At 42.1% G+C, this 19,244-nt stretch overlaps 1 protein-coding gene across 1 annotated transcript in view; it reads right to left on the minus strand.

Moving 5' to 3' along the window:
* The window catches only part of ASB7 (ankyrin repeat and SOCS box containing 7), a 52,253-nt gene that overhangs the window by 32,399 nt on the left and 610 nt on the right, over nt 1-19,244 (minus strand). Inside the window, exons 2-4 of the mRNA XM_066239053.1 lie at nt 19,063-19,159; nt 11,848-11,969; nt 9,472-9,733 (exon numbers count right to left, since the gene is read on the minus strand). Coding sequence (XP_066095150.1) covers nt 9,472-9,682 — 211 coding nt within the window. The 5' untranslated portion in view covers nt 9,683-9,733; nt 11,848-11,969; nt 19,063-19,159. The remainder of the gene's footprint in view (nt 1-9,471; nt 9,734-11,847; nt 11,970-19,062; nt 19,160-19,244) is intronic.

The raw sequence follows: 19,244 nt of genomic DNA on the forward strand, positions 1-19,244 counted from the left end.
TAAATGTAAATGGATTAAATGATCCGATCAAAAGACATAGGGTAGCTGCGTGTATAAGAGGACCCATACATATGCTCTCTACAAGAGACACACCTTAAAACAAAAGATGCACATAGACTAAAGAGAAAAGGATGGAAAAAAAAATATTTCACGCAAATGGAAATGAAAAAAAAGCTGGGGTAGCAATACTTATATCAGACAAAATAGACTTTAAAACAAAGTCTATAGTAAGAGATAAAGAAGGTCACTACATAATGATAAAGGGTGAGGCCCTGGCTGGTTGGCTCAGTGGTAGAGCATCGGCCTGGCATGCAAGGGGTCCCAGGTCCGATTCCCGGCCAGGGCACACAGGAGAAGCGCCCATTTGCTTCTCCACCCCTCCCCCTCTCCTTCCTCTCTGTCTCTCTCTTCCCCTCCCGCAGCGAGGCTCCATTGGAGCAAAGATGGCCCGGGCGCTGGGGATGGCTCCCTGGCCTCTGCCCCAGGCGCTTGAGTGGCTCTGGTCGCAACAGAGCGATGCCCCGGAGGGGCAGAGCATCGCCCCCTGGTGGGCGTGCCGGGTGGATCCCGGTCGGGCACATGCGGGAGTCTGTCTGACTGTCTCTCCCCGTTTCCAGCTTCGGAAAAATACAAAAAAAAAAAAAAAAATGATAAAGGGTGCAATCCAACAGGAAGATATAACCGTTATAAATATCTACGGACCTAATATAGGAGCACCTAAATATATAAAGCAGACTTTGATGGATTTAAAGGGTGAGATCAACAGCAATACTATAATAGTAGGGGATTTCAATACCCCACTAACATCACTAGATAGATCCTCAAGAAAGAAAACAAAGAAACAGCAGACTTAAAGGACATACTAGATCAACTTGATTTAATAGATATCTTCAGAACCTTTCACCCTAAAGCAGCAGAATATACATTCTGTTCAAGTGCTCATGGTACATTCTCTAGAATAGACCACATGTTAGGGCACAAAAGCGGCCTCAACAAATTTAAGAAGATTGAAATCATATCAAGCACTTTCTCTGATCACAATGGCATGAAACTAGAAACCAACCACAACAGAAAAACTGAAAAATACTCAAACACTTGGAAACTAAATAGCATGTTATTAAATAACGAATGGGTAAACAATGAGATGAAAAAAGAAACTAAAAAATTCCTAGAAACAAATGATAATGAGCATATATCAACTCAAACTTTATGGGACACAGCAAGAGCAGTCCTGAGAGGGAAGTTCATAGCATCATAGGCATACCTTAAGAAGCTAGAAAAAGCTCAAATAAACAACTTGACCCTGCATCTAAAAGACTAGAAAAAGAACAGCAAGTAAAGCCCAGAGCTAGTAGAAGGAAGGAAATAATAAAGATCTGAGCAGAAATAAATGACATAGAGGCTAAAGAAACAATACAGAGGATCAATGAAACCAGGAGCTGATTCTTTGAAAAGGTAAACGATATCCATGAACCTTTAACCAGACTCACTAAGAAAAAGAGAGGACTCAAAATTAGAAACGAGAGTGGAGAAATAACAACTGACAGCAGAAATACAAAATATTGTAAGAAAATACTATGAAGAACTGTACGCCAAAAAACTAGACAACCTAGATGAAATGGACAACAAATTCCTTGAAACATATAATCTTCCAAAAATTAATCTGGAAGAATCAGAAAACCTAAATAGACCATAATTACAAAAATGAGATTCAAACAGTTATCAAAAAACTCCCAAAAAAGAAAAGTCCTGGGCCTGATGGCTTCACAAGTGAATTCTACCAAATATTCAAAGAAGAACTAACTCCTATCTTTCTCAAGCTATTTCAAAAAATTCAAGAGGAAGGAAGACTGCCAAGCTCCTTTTATGAGGCGAGCATAATTCTGATTCCAAAACCAGGCAAAGACAACACAAAGAAAGAAAATTATAGGCCAATATCCCTGATGAATTTAGATGCTAAAATCCTCAACAAAATATTAGCAAACCGGATCCAGATATATGAAAAAATTATACACCATGAACAAGTGGGATTTATTCTGGGGAGGGAAGGCTGGTACAATATTCGCAAATCAATCAATGTGATTCATCACATAAACCCAAGGAAGGAGAAAAACCACATGATAATCTCAATAGACGCAGAAAAAGCATTTGAAAAAATCCAGCACCCATTCATGATCAAAACTCTCAGCAAAGTGGGAATACAGGGAACATACCTCAACATGATAAAGGCCATCTATGACAAACCCACAGCCAACATCATACTCAATGGGCAAAAATTAAAAGCAATCCCCTTAAGATCAGGAACAAGGCAAGGGTGCCCCCTTTCTCCACTCTTATTCAACATAGTTCTGGAAGTCCTAGCCACAGCAATCAGACAAGAAAAAGAAAGAAATAAAAGGCATCCCAATTGGAAAAGAAGTAAAACTATCATTATTTGCAGATGACATGATATTATATATAGAAAACCCTAAATTCGCAGTCAAAAAACTACTAGACCTGATAAATGAATTCAGCAAGGTGGCAGGATATAAAATTAATACTCAGAAATCAGAGGCATTTTTATACACTAACAATGAACTGTCAGAAAGAGAAATTAAGGAATCAATCCCCTTTACCATTGCAACCAAAAAAATAAAGTACCTAGGAATAAATTTAACCAGGGAGATTAAAGACTTGTACTCAGAAAATGATAAAACATTGATAAAAGAAATCAGGGAAGATACAAACAAGTGGAAGCATATACCGTGCTCATGGTTAGGAAGAATAAACATCATTAAAATGTCTATATTACCCAAAGCAATTTATAAATTCAATGCAATATCGATTAAAATACCAATGACTTACTTCAAAGATATAGAACACATATTCCAAAAATTTATATGTAACCAAAAGAGAACACAAATAGCCTCAGCAATCTTGAAAAGGAAGAATAAAGCAGGAGGTATCACACTTCCGGATATCAAGTTATACTATAAGGCCATTGTACTCAAAACAGCCTGGTACTGGCATAAGAATAGGCATATAGATCAATGGAACAGAACTGAGAACCCAGAAATAAACCCAAACCTTTATGGACAACTGATATTTGACAAAGGAGGTAAGAGCACACACACAATGGAGTAAAGACAGCCTCTTTAACAAATGGTGTTGGGGAAATTGGACAGCTACCTGCAAAAAAATGAAACTAGACCACCAACTTACACCATTCACAAAAATAAACTCAAAATGGATAAAAGACTTAAATGTAAGCCGTAAAACCATAAGCATCTTAGAAGAAAACATAGGCAGTAAGCTCTCTGACATCTCTCGCAGCAATATATTTGCCGATTTGTCTCCACAGGCAAGTGAAATAAAAGACAGGATAAGCAAATGGGACTATATCAAACTAAAAAGCTTCTGCACAGCTAAAGACAATAAGAACAGAATAAAAAGACAAACTACACAATGGGAGAATACATTTGACAATATGTCTGATAAGGGGTTAATAACCAAAATTTATAAGGAACTTGTAAAACTTAATACCAGGAAGACAAACAATCCAATCAAAAAATGGGCAAAAGGAATGAATAGACACTTCTCCAAAGAGGACATACAGATGGCCAATAGGCAGATGAAAAAATGCTCAACATCACTAATCATTAGAGAAATGCAAATTAAAACCACAATGAGATATCACCTCACACCAGTCAGAATGGCGCTCATCAACAAAACAACACAGAATAAGTGCTGGCGAGGATGTGGAGAAAAAGGAATCCTCCTGCACTGCTGGTGGGAATGCAGACTGGTGCAGCAACTGTGGAAAACAGTATGGAGATTCCTCAAGAAATTAAAAATTGAACTGCCTTTTGACCTAGCTATCCCACTGTTAGGAATATACCCCAAGAACACCATAGAACTGTATGAAAAGAAGAAATGCACCCCCATGTTTATGGCAGCATTGTTCACAATAGCGAAGATCTGGAAACAGCCCAAGTGTCCATCAGAGGACGAGTGGATTAAAAAGCTTTTGGTACATATATATACTATGGAATACTACTCAGCCTTAAGAAATGATGACATTGGATCATTTACAACAACATGGATGAACCTTGATAACATTATACTGAGCAAAATAAGTAAATCAGAAAAAACTAAGAACTATATGATTCCATACATAGGTGGGACATAAAAATGAGACTCAGAGACATGGACAAGGGTGTGGGGGTTACGGGGTGGGGGGGAAGAGAGGGAGGGGATTGGGAGAGGGGAGGGGCACAAAGAAAACCAGTTAGAAGGTGACGGAAGACAATTGGACTTTGGGTGATGGGAATGCAGCATAAGCAGATGTCAAAATAACCTAGAGCTGTTTTCTCTGAACATATGTACCCTGATTTATCAATGTCACTCCATTAATATATATATATATAAAAGAATTTGTCTCACAGCTAATTCAGGCAGTTAGAAGAATAGTATAAGGATGCTAATTCTGCTTCTCAGACCACATCCTGCAAAAGGGGCCCCAAGAAAATTGGCGATTTCACTCCTCTGATTTTGCCAATTCGATTTAAAAAAATAGGTCAGGAACACCTTGAAATGGAACTAACAATACAAGGGCATAAATTTAAAGGACTTTTAGATACTGGAGCTGATGTATCTGTTATTGCTAAGCTACACTGGCCTCCTTCCTGGCCCACTCATGCAGCAGCCACAGAATTACAAGGTATAGGGCAGAGTAAATCCCCTCAACAAAGTTCTAGTTTTTTACATTGGGAAGATTAAGAAGGTCATTCTGGATTTTTTAAGCTTTATGCGCTCCCTGGATGGCCAGTTAATTTGTGGGGTACAGACGTTTTAAAAAATACGGGAGCGTTGCTTGTCAGTCCTAATGGTTTAGTCAGAAATAAAAAAAAAAAAAGAAAAAAAAAGAAACTGGGAGGGTTTTCCTTTTATTTGGTGGAGATTTCACATTTCTATCGTCTTTGCTGCTGTCCTGTGACCGATCCACAGTTCACCATGACTTTACAGACACACTGTACTTTCCGCTTTTCTTCTCTATGTTTTTAGGAATTATTCCCCATGTCTAAGACGCACTCTTTTTGAAAAATTTGGGGTCTGAAAATTGGGTATGTCTTATACAGTGGCTGTAGATTTTTTTTACTTACATTTTGCACTCTTTCATGCTTGTTTTTATGCTCACTGTTGAAGACAGTGATTTGTCATCAGACACAGATGAGGACAAGCTAATGGATGGGAGTTTTGACAGTGATGAAAAGCTATATGAATTTTATAATGAATGAAACTTGAATTCAATAATTTTATGTAATTTTTTTTTTCTTTCAAATTTTGGGTCTCAAAATTAAGGTGCATCTTATACATAGGAGCGTCTTATACATGGGGAAATACGGTACATAATTGTAATCGAAGTCTACATCACTTAACCTTGTCTCTGTATCTGAGCACTGAGAATGCTTCCATTTTAAAAATTGTATGTAATAAGGGGTAAATTTTTCATGCAGAAAAACACTTTCTGCCTTCAAGACTGCCTCCTTAGAATAAATAGACACTGATTTATTGGGCCAAAAGATCTCCCGTTTCTACCTGCCTGACACCTGGTGCTACACCGTTTTCCACCGCGCTTCCTAGATTGCTCTAATCAGTGCCGGGTTCATCCCACTGGGCTTCGCATTTGCAAAGTCTCTCACTTCTGAGAAGCCAGGAATAATTTATCCCCCCCCCCCCACCTGGGTTTCCTTCAGGACTCCCTGAGCTCGCTCACTGGTTTTCACGTGTTTCAGCCACTCCCCCTCCCCCTGGCCCCAGGCCAGTGTGCACAAATACTGCATCTGGCAATAAATGCTTGCACTGAGATGGGGTCTTTAATGCCAGTTATCGTATGTCCAACAGGGTCTTGGTATTTTTAGGAAGATTCAAATGGGAAGAGGATAGTGATGAAAAGAATGGGTTTCTTATCATTTTGATTCATAGTACTCTTCCCTACCCATGACTCTAACAGCACCCTAGCCTGGTCAGAAGGAACACCAAGATTTGCACGAAGATAATATCACACACATCATATTTGTTTTTGGCAACTCTAATGCTTCTGACATCACTAAAGCCTAGGTCTTCATCACATTGTAGCTGACGTCTGAGAGGAAAGCATCAAGACGTCACTTATCTGCATGGGCCAACATGTTGTATCTGAGGTCCAACGTGGAGCTGCTAGCCTCCCGTGGCTACTGAACATCTGAAATGGCTGGTGCAGGCGTCCCCAAACTGTGGCCCCCTGAGGCCATTTATCCGGCCCTCTGCCGCACTTCTGGAAGGGGCACCTCTTCCATGGGTGGTCAGTGAGAGGAGCACTGTATGTGGCGGCCCTCCAACGGTCTGAGGGACAATGAACTGGCCCCCTGTGTAAAAAGTTTGGGGACCCCTGGGCTGGTGTGATGGCAACTGAATTTTTAACCTAACTTACATTAAATGTAGAGAACCGGTGTGCACAGGTATAGATTAAACAGAAAAGAGAGCCTGGTTTTCCTTTGGGAACAATGAGAGTATCAGCAATGCAAGTCAAACTCGCTCACTGTTTCAATTAAACTTGATTTTTCTGTCCTGACCAGGTGGTGGCACAGTGGACAGAGCGTCAGACTAGGATACTGAGGACCCAGGTTCGAGACCCCGAGGTCGCCAGCTTAAGCGCGGGCTCATCTGGTTTGAGGAAAAAGCTCACCAGCTTGGACTCAAGGTCACTGGCTCAAGCAAGGGGTTACTCGGTCTGCTGAAGGCCCGCGGTCAAGGCACACATATGAGAAAGCAATCCATGAACAACTAAGATGTCATAACAAACAACTGATGATTGATGCTTTTCATCTCTCCGTTCCTGTCTGTCTGTCCCTATCTATCCCTCTCTCTCTCTCTCTGTAAAAAAAAACAAACACAAAAAAACCACTTGATTTTTCTCCTAGTAGCACCAAGTGTGGCTTCATATAGCTGCTCCCCAAATAAGTGTCTCTCTGTGGCCAAGTCCCTGTCATCCTGGCACAGTCACCGGTGGCCTCTTACCTCTGAGAACACTCACTGGTGGTTTTACTGTGCAAGACGTGCAGGTTTAACAGTCCTACTATCTGACTTTTCAACATTCTTGGGATAAAGATCTTGTCAGGTGAGTGGCTTACATTAAACATTCACGTCCTGTTTTATAAATTGCATTTGGCTAACCTTCCTCTGCTCATTCAATAAATGGCAACTGTTTTCTTTATTTTCTTTTTTCTTTTGGTGGGGAGACAGGGACAGACAGGAAGGGAGAGAGATGAGAAGCATCAATTCTTTGTTGCAGCATCTTAGCTTCTCATTGATTGCTTTCTCATATATGTGCTTTGACGGGAGGGGGCGGCTACAGCACAGCAAGTGGCCACTTACTCAAGCCAGCAACCTTGGGCTCAAGCTAAGCCAGGACATTTCCGCTCCAGCCAGCCCGCGACCATGGGGTCATATCTATGATCCCACGCTCACACCAGTGACTCCACCCTCAAGCTGGGCATGTTTAAGCCGGACGAGCCTGTGCTCAAGCCAGCGCCCTTGGGGTTTCAAACCTGGGTCCTCTATGTCCTGGGCCGATGCGCCATCCACTGCACTACCATTTGGTCAGGCAGTAAATGGCAACTCTTCCCTTCCTTATCCTCAGGCCCAGAAGCTCAGTTATCCTGTGTCCTTTCCGTTTCAACTCTTATCCAATCCACCAGCAAATCCTGCTGACTCCACCTTTTTTTTTTTTTTTTGGTAAGAATATATCTAGGCCCTGGCCGGTTGGCTCAGTGGTAGAGCGTCGGCCTGGCGTGCAGGAGTCCTGGGTTCGATTCCCGGCCAGGGCACACAGGAGAAGCGCCCATCTGCTTCTCCACCCTCCCCCTCTCCTTCCTCTCTGTCTCTCTCTTCCCCTCCTGCAGACAAGGTCCATTGGAGCAAAGTTGGCCCGGGCACTGAGGATGGCTCCATGGCCTCTGCCTCAGGCACTAGAATGGCTCCAGTTGCAACAGAGCAATGCCCCAGATGGGCAGAGCATCGCCTCCTGGTGGGCATGCCCGGTGGATCCCAGTCGGGCGCATGCAGGAGTCTGACTGCCTCCCCGTTTCCAGCTTCAGAAGAATGAAAAAAAAAAAAAAAGAATGTATCCAATATCTTCCTATTTCTCAACATAGCCAAAGCACTGCCAGAATAGTAAGTGTCCTGGTCCCATGCCCACCTTTGAGTGTTTCTCAGATCTTTCTCCCGACACACAGATCCCCTCCATTAACTGTAGACTGAGGTTTTCGAGTTTTTGGCTGAAATGAGGTCTGAGCAAGAGGCAGGGAGGGACGGAGGAAGGACAAGTGAGGTCTAGACCGGGGAATGGCTGGGTCAACAGCAAACTATTTCAAGGATACAGTTCCTACTCCAGGACCCCTGGGACACGTGAGGACAGCGAGTGTCAGGTTTCGTGCTGCCTGGCCATCGACCCAGGCTCCCAACCTTCCTACTCCTGTCTCCACAAAGCTCACGGGACACTCACGAGCGCTGCGAGACTTCCAATATTCGCCTTATGTCAAGTGAAGTTTGAGAATTTGGCTAGTTTGGTAACAAAGTACTCCTTAGAAATGAAAAGAAATGCTGTCATTGAGCACTTCAGACCCTCGAATGGCACACGTGGGACCCGAGATCCTTCCGACCCCAGGCTATATCACAAAGATAATACGGGTACAAATGATAAAGGACATATGGGCTACCTTCAGGAAGACGAAGTGGAAATTCAACAGAAGAAAAAAGTGTATTAGTTTAGGACAATTGTTAGTTATTATTAATCATGGGAGTTATTAATTATAGGAATGGACAGTTTTTCGAAGCAAAGGCATACAATGTCAAATGCAGTTTCCAACCACATATACTTATACAAAACCCGTCCTCAGATAACTGACAGTCTTGTAGGATATCTAGGAGCTTTGTACAATTCTGGAAAAGGCAGGTAAGTGCTCTCTAACACAGTAATAAAAGCACTCAAACGTTTTTTTAAAGGAAGTCAATTTGAAACATCGGGTATCATTCGGACAGGCTGTTTAAAGGGACCTGCACTGGGTTTATCTGCCTCAGTGTCACTAGCCGGGGAAACCTGTGTGATTCTCTCTCTGCAGGGACCACGGTCACCCTCGCTTCGGAAACACAAGCAACCGGTCAGCCTGAAGGAGGGCTGTGTTTAGTTCAAATAACCTGGAGAAACCTGGCTATATATAAACTAGCTATAGTTACAGAGAAAAAAAGGAAATTAACCAGACCAATCTTTAGACACCTTGGTTTTACACAAAACTGAGCATCACTGTAACAAATCGGCACACAGGAGAGAAAGTAAGAAGTTGGTACTGACAAAGAGAAGCAGTAATAATTGCACACACATTTTAAGTGAAGCACAGTTTCCCTGTAAGCTTCTCTGTGGGGGAAAAAGGGATCTGCTTCCAGTGAGCTCACCTCCGTGTTCCAGAAACACCCGAACACATCTCTCCTTCCCTCTTGCCGCTGAGAAGTGAAGCAGGGTCCAGCCATTGGCGTCCCGGCCGTTCGGAGAATAGCCTTGCTCTAACATCTTCCGTACGGTGTGGACATCTCCGGCTGCCACTGCAGCCTGGATCTGCAGCTCTTCCTGAAGCTCAGGGTTCCTCCGACAGTGGTGGTGTAACATCCTAGCTGAGTCCGTGTTTCACACAGGGTGCATCAGGTCACAGGGATCAGCCTTGGAGGGGAGGCAGAGGACAGGGCCTTTAGGGTTCTCGGCTCCCGACAGCGGGTGCGAGAAACATCGCACAATTTTCCTCTGCGGAATCACGTGCACGCTGGGAATGACAGTTCCCGCCACTACGACTCATTAACAAGTATCTGTTATGACCAAAAATGTTCAGCCATTTCCCTAAGATGATCAAAGATTTCAAAAAGAAAGCCAGGAATAAAGCCTTTAAATGGCTGAAACAGGAAATGTCTGCCCCGGCCCCTTAAAAATTCAAAGCAAATGTCCTATGGATGTAGCAGGATGATGCTGGGAGACTAGACAATGGCGGACAGAGGAGTCAGGTAAAGACTTGTCTCAGGAGTTCACATTAAGGGATGCACAGGGAGGTTTAAGTTATGATCCATTCAAGGATTCAACCACACATCACTGACAAGTACCACATGGACAATTAATTCATAGATTGTAAAAACTAACAACTTTTAATTATGAGCAGTTAAAAAAACCCAACAAAACAAAAACAGCTAAGACCTTTAGGCTGGTTTCCTAAAATATTGTAGCAATATTTTACTTTAGTTCCAAAAGGTGGAAGGCTGGGGGAGGGGGAGAGGGAAAGGGAAGTAGGCAGGACTAAGTAAATTAGAGTGAAATGTACAGATTATATTTCCCTCCCTCTTTATTTGTATCTCTTTCCCTCCTCCCTCCTTTGTGATATTTGATACAGAATTTACCTCTTTCATACTGCTCACAGAAATTAGGGGACTAGGGAACATGCAGATACTCCAGTGCTTTCAGCCTTTTGTCTAGTGCATTTTCACCCATGAAATACAAGTTGGTTTTGCATCTCATTTGTATAATTGAACAACTTTCTTTGACTTGTTGTTTGCTTTTCTGGTGTTCTTGTTTAATAAAAAAAAAATCAAATGCTTTTTTTAATCTTCATATTCATTTTGAAATATCCCCTAATTTTTGTGAGCAGTATATTTTCACTATTTTGGTTTTCTAGGAGTTTTACCCTATAAATATTGTATGGAGCAAGATCATCCAAAATATTTAAAAACTGCAAGAGTCTAAACAATCTGTTGGTTAGCCACATGAAAAATAAAAAATGTTTTAAAGGAAAAAGATTAGATTGAATTCCCACACTAATAGGTCACAGAAGTGAGGACTCAAACTCGGTCTAGAGTGAGATCTTCACGCAAACAGCAAGTCCAAACTGAATGGCTGGAAAGTTGCGTCTTACGCATGTGTGCACAAAAACTCTCTAGTGTATTTTTAAGCTTTTAAAAGACATACAGAAACTTATACTAACATTCTTCTAGAAAGCCATTCTGTCTGGGCTAATTTTAAGGAATAGGTTAGACTCACCTCTCTTAATTAGTAGGCTTCCGTGTCTAAAAATAAAAATGATGTGTGATAAGGTCCTTTAAAGACATTTTGGTCTCTTATGTAGGTTAGACATCTTGGGATAATCTTGCTACCAATAATAATTCATCTTGTAAAACTTCTCGTTATAGACTGAACAAAGGTGAAAACTTAAGCCTAACTTGGGTCCCATCATTACAGCCTAACAGCAGAGTCAAATATCCTGTTATTTTATCCACAGAAAGTGGCCATTACAAACTCCTAAGTATCTCTACCAAGTAATGTCATTTAAAAACACCAGGCTACTTCTACAAAAGTAAAAGGGCTGTTTGTTTCCTCTGAGAAAACTGGGAAATGAGAAATTTCAAGACAATTTGTTTTCGTCGTAAACACGATGCCCACCCCTCACCTCTTTTTTTTTTTTCCTCACCTCTTCACTTAATTACTTCTTCTCAACTGACACTAAAATCGAGTCTCTTATTTTAGAAATTAAAAAACCAAGAATCCTTTTCAAATAGGTTTCCGCCGGTTACTAGCGTTTTAAGGGATGCTGGAGATTATTAGAAGGAATTAATGGAAACTACTAATCCATGCTCCAAACAACCATCTTTAATAAGACTTTTTTTTTTTCCCACCTGGATGTTCTTCTAGCAAGTGTGATGTTCGGTATACAAGAGCTGACTTGAAGGAGAAAAGTAAAAGCCCAATGGGCTTCCCCCCAGGACAGTACAGATGACCTGTACCCTTTAGTCACTTACCTTCCGGAAGAATGTCCCTTATTCTGACAGGTGGGTTGCCTAATAACCATGGTGCACATACAGCATTGTGGGGAAGGGGCTCAGAGTGTGTCCACAGGATGGCACGGATCAGCTCTCTTAACCTAAAGACAAATGACAAGCAGGGGAAAACTCCTAAAAAAAGAAGAAAGAGTCACAGCTACCTGCACAGCCTGCCCTGGGTGAAATTAAACTTCAGCACTCAACAATCTTACTGAGCAGAGAGAGGACGCAGGTCACACCCCAGAGAACGTGATCTGAGACCTACGCTCATCTCCACAGTGGTATAATGTAAGTTATTTTCAGGAACTTTTTTCTCTAAACAAGTGGTTTAAAAGAAAAAATGGAAAAGAAATATATCACACATTTAGAATTGGGATGTAAACAAAGATTCTTCTTTCTGCTCTATTCAGAATATATATTTTCAGACTTGCTTCATTTGTATTACATTTTAACTGACGCCGCTAGTCCTCTAAACAGGACCAAGAGGAGAAATTGTGTGCGCCAAACAAGCAGGCGGTCAGAGCCAGAGTGGAATCAGTGACCACTAAAAAGAGGCCATGTCTCTAAACGCTGGTTCTCCGTAGGTCCAAAAGGCATTATGTTAAGCATTTTGAAATTGTTATTCGTTTCTGCATGAACGAATGTAGGAAAAAAGATTCACAAAAGTCTCGCCAGCTTCTTCGTATGAACTCTGAAAAAGAATATTCCCTGTACAATGAAAGAGAGAGCCACCTTACTCCACATCAGGGAAATCTGAGGTCTGTGAATTTCACTGAGGTCAAGAACATGTGCAAAGAGCCTTCCGCACTTGACCCGGAACTCACTCCAGGAATTCCTGCCTGGGAGAACTGCCACCGCGTCCCTGTGTGGTGAGGATGTTAACACCCTCTTGTCACTTCAACAAGAGAAGGTGGGGCCACCTGGCAGCCACCTGACATGCTATGGAGAGACACGCTAGTCACAGCTGCTGCTGGCTGCCCCCCAGAATGTTCAACCAGTCCCAACTGGTCTGGTCCACTTTGCCCTGTCCCCTTTCTACACCTCATTTTTCCCTTGTTAAACTTCTTCAAGTAAGACCAAAGACTTGGCCAGCATGTACTTGCAAATAATATTTGATTTAAAACTCTGCCCCTTATTTCCAAGAGAATGTATCAGCCATGATCAGAACAACACCGAGGAGTTGTAAGAGGTCCAGAACCATCTTTACGCGAGTGCTGATTCTAAGACTGGGGCAGGAAATAGACAAGTCTTGATCATCTCCTAGTGCCGAGCAGGAAGGAAGTGCACATGCTCATGCACAAGCGCACGCACGCGCACACACGCGCACATGATGGGGTGATGTCAAAGGGACACAGGAGCCAACTACAGAGCTCTCAGCCAAGATGGAACAATTTCAACAAAATAAAGTACTACTGGATCCCAACCCAACATAAAGAATAAATGATTGAATCAATACACAAGGGAACGAGGCACAAATCTCATGTGCAAAACTCCAAATAACTTCTGTAGATTCTCCCCTCTCTCAAGAAGGTGCATTGTAACCCCCACACACACACTCAGGCGTGGGCCATGCAACAATAGCGACTTCGTTCCGAAAAGGGTCGTTGGGGAAGCAGGGGGATAGAGCAACTGAAAACATTGCTTCAGCCAGGTGATCACGATTAATATCAACAGGTCAAGGCATGTTGTTAGTATGATATGATATGATATATGACATCTAACATGTTAGAACCCCTGTCTAGTCATGACAGAAACATCCGACAAGTTGCAACTGAGAGACATTCTACAGAATAGCTGACCAGCACTCCCCAAAGTGTCATGGTCATCAAAAATAAGGAAGTTTGAGAAACTGTCACAGCCCAGAGGAGCCTAAGCAGACAAGGTGACTGCACACAATGTGGTATCCTGGTATCCTGGGTGGGATCCCGGAACAGAGAAAGGGTATCGGATAAAATCTAAGGAAATCTATATCCAGTACGGAGCTTAGTTAATAGGAATGTTCATTATCGCCTCATTAATTGTGATAAATGTATCTATTACTGTAAGATGTGCATAGGGGAAATTAGGTGTGGAGCATATGCAAATTCTGTGCTATTTTGCAAGTCTTCTGTAAATCTAAAACTATGCTAAAATTTAAAATATATATATTTTAAAAACACAAACCAGCATCTCCAATGACAAGCCTCCGTCATTTGCACAGACAGACACGTGGTTTTCCGGGGAAGCTGCGTGTACATTTTAGGAATGACGATCACAGATGCCTCACTGCGAAGCGTGTCCTCGGCACCTCTGGTCTCCTGAGGGCAGTGGAGGTGCCCTCCATGGCGTCCAGCCTTTGAGAACCCTTGCTACTATTGTTACCGTCCACCTACCCCATCACGACTCCCACGGGGCCAGCGGAGTGGTGGGCGTGAGGGCGAGTGAGGTGTGGGTTGGGAATAGAAAATGGTCTTCATTTATTAACAGTATCCAGAAAAGCCTCTGTGTTCAAGACCAAGTGACTAATCAATTATTTCTCTCAAAAAGAAAGATGCACAAACAACAACAAAGCGAGAATCGGCTGAGTGCCTGACACAAACCTGGCACACTAATTAGGCCTTGGCCACTGGCATTAATCTCTGGGCAGAACTTGAACAGAGAGCTCTGCCTACTTAATATGAACCAAGTAACACTAGAAATGTTCTATCATTCTTCCTCTTTCCTGACAATATCTACCACTATAAATAATGACCACGGGTTTAAACCCAAAAAGTACTTTTTTTAAATTTATTTATTCATTTTTAGAGAGGAGAGAGACAGAGAGAGAGAAGGGGGGAGGAGCTGGAAGCATCAACTCCCATAGGTGCCTTGACCAGGAAGCCCAGGGTTTCAAACTGGCAACCTCAGTTTTAAATTTTTTTTATTTATTCATTCATTTTTAGAGAGGAGAGAGACAGAGAGAGAGAAGGGGGGAGGACCAAAAAGCACTCTTGACCCCCCCACCACCACTAGTCTTCACCATGCATGCAAGATCCCGTTAGGCAGGTCGCTCTCCTCCCGAAGGACACGACTGACCGCCGCATGTCCTAACAGTCCAAAGTAGGAGATAAGCAATCCCTTTCATCTTGGTGCTAGGTCAGTGGTCGGCAAACTGCAGCTCGGGAGCCACACGCGGCTCTTTGGCCCCTTGAGTGTGGCTCTTCCACAAAATACCATGTGCGGGCGCTACCTCGATAAGGAATGTACCTACCTATATTGTTTAAGTTTAAAAAATTTGGCTCTCAAAAGAAATTTCACTCGTTGTACTGTTGATATTTGGCTCTGTTGACTGACGAGTTTGCCGACCACTGCTGATGAGAGCTTGCGTTTAATAAGAGTATAGCTATCCACAGATATATAAATAAAGTAATAAAAACTACTGAACTTAAAAGGTAAAGACAAGCACCGGTGGCAAAGGTGCATGTTAAAAACCACAGAGGAAGTCCAGAAATGAGATTATAAAAGAAGTCCATTCCCCTCCCCCAAGGAGGGCAAGTCTGAAAACCCGATACCTCATGGAAATCACCTATAAAAGAATATGGCACAGGAGACAGGTTCCTAAATCAACAAGTGTACCGTGTAAGTTGTTTTAAATTAAGAATGACTCAGAATGACTAAAAATCAGAGGGGGCAATCTTTAGAAATTCCATTTCAGGTTTCAATTAGAGAAAAATAAAAAACATTAACAAGACAGACCTCAGAATTGTATACCAAATGATCCACTTCTCTGATATATCCTTCTTTTAATATAAGATGTTCTTGCCAATGTTAATACTATGTTTAAATTTTATGAATTTATCTTTTCTACTCTGCATGGGGTCAAAAGATAACAATATACTACTATTGACCTTATTAAATACTGTAAATTTTGGAATTAAATGTTAATATCTAATTTCCATGGAGATGCCAAGTAAACTTCATTAAGGTAAAAATCAAAACTTCTCGCTTCACATAATTATAATGTCTACAGCCATAGGATGAAGAATGACTGTAAGACAAAATATATTTAAGACCTCTCTAAAATTACATAACTGCCACCAAGTTGGCCCACATGTCCCCAATTTCCTTTAGCATAAATGATTAGTCATTAATGGCTTTCTGCATGTTATTTTCACTGAAAGTCACACATTTTCTGATTAAGTGACACAAATGAGAACTGTGCTTTCAGATTTCGCACAAGCTAAAAACAAGGTAACAGCTTGCTACTCAAAAAAAGAAATAAAGCCTTCCTTTGCAGAGTAGTAGAGATATGGGCTGGGAAGGAAGTAAAAATGAGCAACGCCAAGGATACTGGCTCTGAGATTTTTAAAAAAACCACCTATGTCCCAAAAGGGAAGATGGATGCAGAAATACTACGAGACCCAAAGTGTGCAACGTGGCTGAGATACATGCTGATGGGTTCTTGTCACGTGACTGAAAGCCTGGAACCCCAAACAAAGTAAAAGTGTGATGTTAGCATCACTCACCATGACGCAGTGTTTCTGTGCCCAAACAAGGCAGGGTGCTTGCATTCCCTCCCTATGCCAGGGCCTCCATATACGTAACACAAGGATTTATTATCACGCACACAACTTCTCCGTAACTCCCCGAAGTTCCAGGAGAAGAGCCAACAATTTTCATGGGATGAGGTTTAGGCAATGGGGTAAACTTTCTAAGTCACTTCTCCCAGACCCAGAGTTTAAATCTCAAGAACTACACATGTCAAGGTCTTGTCAACATTATCTCATGAACCCATGCCAGGCACCACCATCTCAGCTGCCTCGAGCAGGTGCCTAGAAAGTTTGCAAGGAAGGAGACAATTGTTCTACTTGGGGAGTGACTTCGGTTGAGAACAGAAAGTAAGGAGGCAAGTTAGATATTCGATACACTCACATAAACTTCATCTGACTTTAGACTTTTAAAGGACAGTATGTACTTCTCTGTTGCCAAAGCTAAATGGGAACAAAATAAAGAGACAGTGTATGTGTCATAAGATTAAAGAACTGAATGGCATGGCTTTCAGAACAAAGAAAATGAGTACTGCCCACACATACACAAGATACACCACTGAATATCTTCAATTTAAACCAGTTACTTTTCCTATGGGATTATAAATCTGTATTTGATTATCAAATAAATCAGGAGTTTTTAAAATTTCCTTCTTTCAAAACCATGTGACTGGCAATAGAATTAACACAAAATTAACTGTCAGGTTGAGGGAAAAAAAATAAACCACATAACTGGCCATGTTGGTGAATATGTCCCCAAATTAAATCTTTTAAGTATTTGCCACAACCTAGACTGACTGCTTTTCAATCATGCTATTAGGAAGAAATGCTGACAATTCAGATACACTAATCTTAGAGAAACCATTACTATCTGGGAGAATCAATGAAGTAGCACAGTAAGCAGGGAGGACAGGAGTGGCCTATCTTTCCGCGTTTGACTCACCACAGCTCCACAGGTCCACTTCCTTATCACCTCAAGTGATAACACCTCTCAGAAATGAAAACACATTCGAGTTACGTCCAAAGCGGAAAAAAATACGTAACTAAGAAGATCTGAACAGGAGAAGATACCTTAGCTCATTTTTACCCGAAAAACATACTTCAAGTATGTTAGCAATTTTTTAGAAGTTCTACTCATTAGGCATCTTGCCAGTGATTCACATACTTAAAGAATAAGAATTGCCCTTTAACTTCACAGGCTTCTGCCTAGCTTTTACTGAAATGAAGTGGACCCCATCTACACCTACAAAGGCGGCCCAAAATGTTCACCATGGGGCGATCACTGGTAGAAACTGATTCTAAATCCCTTTCTGAGAGTCAACTCTTTCCCTTTGGTGTTCAGCTTCGGGTCTCTAGAATACACAAACCCTCAAAGCTCCTTAACAGTATCTTTAGCTGTCTTGACAATGAGAAGAATCAAGAAAGACATTCATTTATTTCTGTGGAAGGCAGAAAGTCCAGCGGAACCGAGGTACACCAAAGATTTCCTAACAGTTTCCACTATGTTAAGCATTTCTTTGTACCTAACGGTTCCCTACGTAGTCTGAGAAAGGAAAATAACTCTTGAGATTAATAAGTCACTTTATATTCGCATTGTTGGATGTTAGGCAGGCTGACTTCTGAACTTATTCTTATATGACTTCCCTGATCACAGCCCCTCTTTTGGGGAGTGACATGCATGTCCTAAACTCACCTTTAGTGCATTTCCAGAGGCAGTCACAAAACACAACAGCAGCCATGTCATCACACGAGTTAGATGCTTACTTTGCAATCTAATAAATGATCTGGGGGTTTTGACATAGGAAATCTCACCCACGAGGAGGGCAGAAAGAAAGCCCTAGATTCCAAACACACCACAACATTCCTCAGTTTTTCAATTCCTGTCAAATGATCAGCAAGGTCCCATGTCAAGTTTTATAAATTCTAGAAATCCAAGGTGTAACAAGATATTATGTATTTTTTTATAACAGTTCCTGAGTCCATCCACATCTGTCACACAGAACCACACAAAAGCCTGAAGAGTTAATTACACATACGAGTTTCAGGAGCAAATACTGCTCTTTCACACGGTTCCTACCATTAAGGTACACATGCTCACTTTTCACCAGGGGGAAAAAAAAAAGCACGTTATTTTCTCAAACTCATAAATTTCAAACCATTATTGTAACCTTCCTCTACCAAACCCTTGTCGCGGTTAGGCTAACTCAAAAGATGTCCTGACGGAGGTAGAAGAAAGGTGATGATGGAAAGGCATACAGGGGAAAAGAGAAAACTGTGTTTTAATTAAAAAGCAGAGTCATTCAGAATTAACAAGCAATTAACAAAGAATTGAAGAATTCCTATGAGAGTCAGGGGGCGGGAAAGGGGGGCGACTACAAAATGGTCTCAAAGTCTCAGAGCAGGGTAAATGGTACAGTTACCAAAAGATAATGCAAAACACCGGAACACCAGACAGAGATGGGAGTGGGGGTGGGGGACTACGTTTGGGAGGTAGAAAAGTTATGAAAACGTTAAGGAGCAGGGCAAGAACGGTATCTTCGTTTTTTGTTTTTTTTTGTTTTTGTTTTGCAGGGAATCTGGAGGTCAGGATAGAGTTGCATTAGCAGGTAACTACCCTGCAAATAGAGCGCGGCTTCCTGATAGAGGGGCCCGAAATAAACAATGGGGGAGGGGAGGATTGGTTTCTTACCTGGCGAGGATGCTGGCCTGAGGCTCGCCGCTACTTCCCCGGTGGGTGGGTGGGCAGGCCTCTTCCGGCTCTCGGGACTCCCCGAGTCAACTCCAACCTGGCGAAGAGACACCCGTGAGAGGTGCGGTGGCCCCGGGGCTCGGAGGAGGGGGTCGGAGGAGGGCGAGCCGAAGGAGAGAGTG

This window comes from Saccopteryx bilineata, chromosome 7, assembly GCF_036850765.1.
Source record: "Saccopteryx bilineata isolate mSacBil1 chromosome 7, mSacBil1_pri_phased_curated, whole genome shotgun sequence".
Taxonomy (NCBI): domain Eukaryota; kingdom Metazoa; phylum Chordata; class Mammalia; order Chiroptera; family Emballonuridae; genus Saccopteryx; species Saccopteryx bilineata.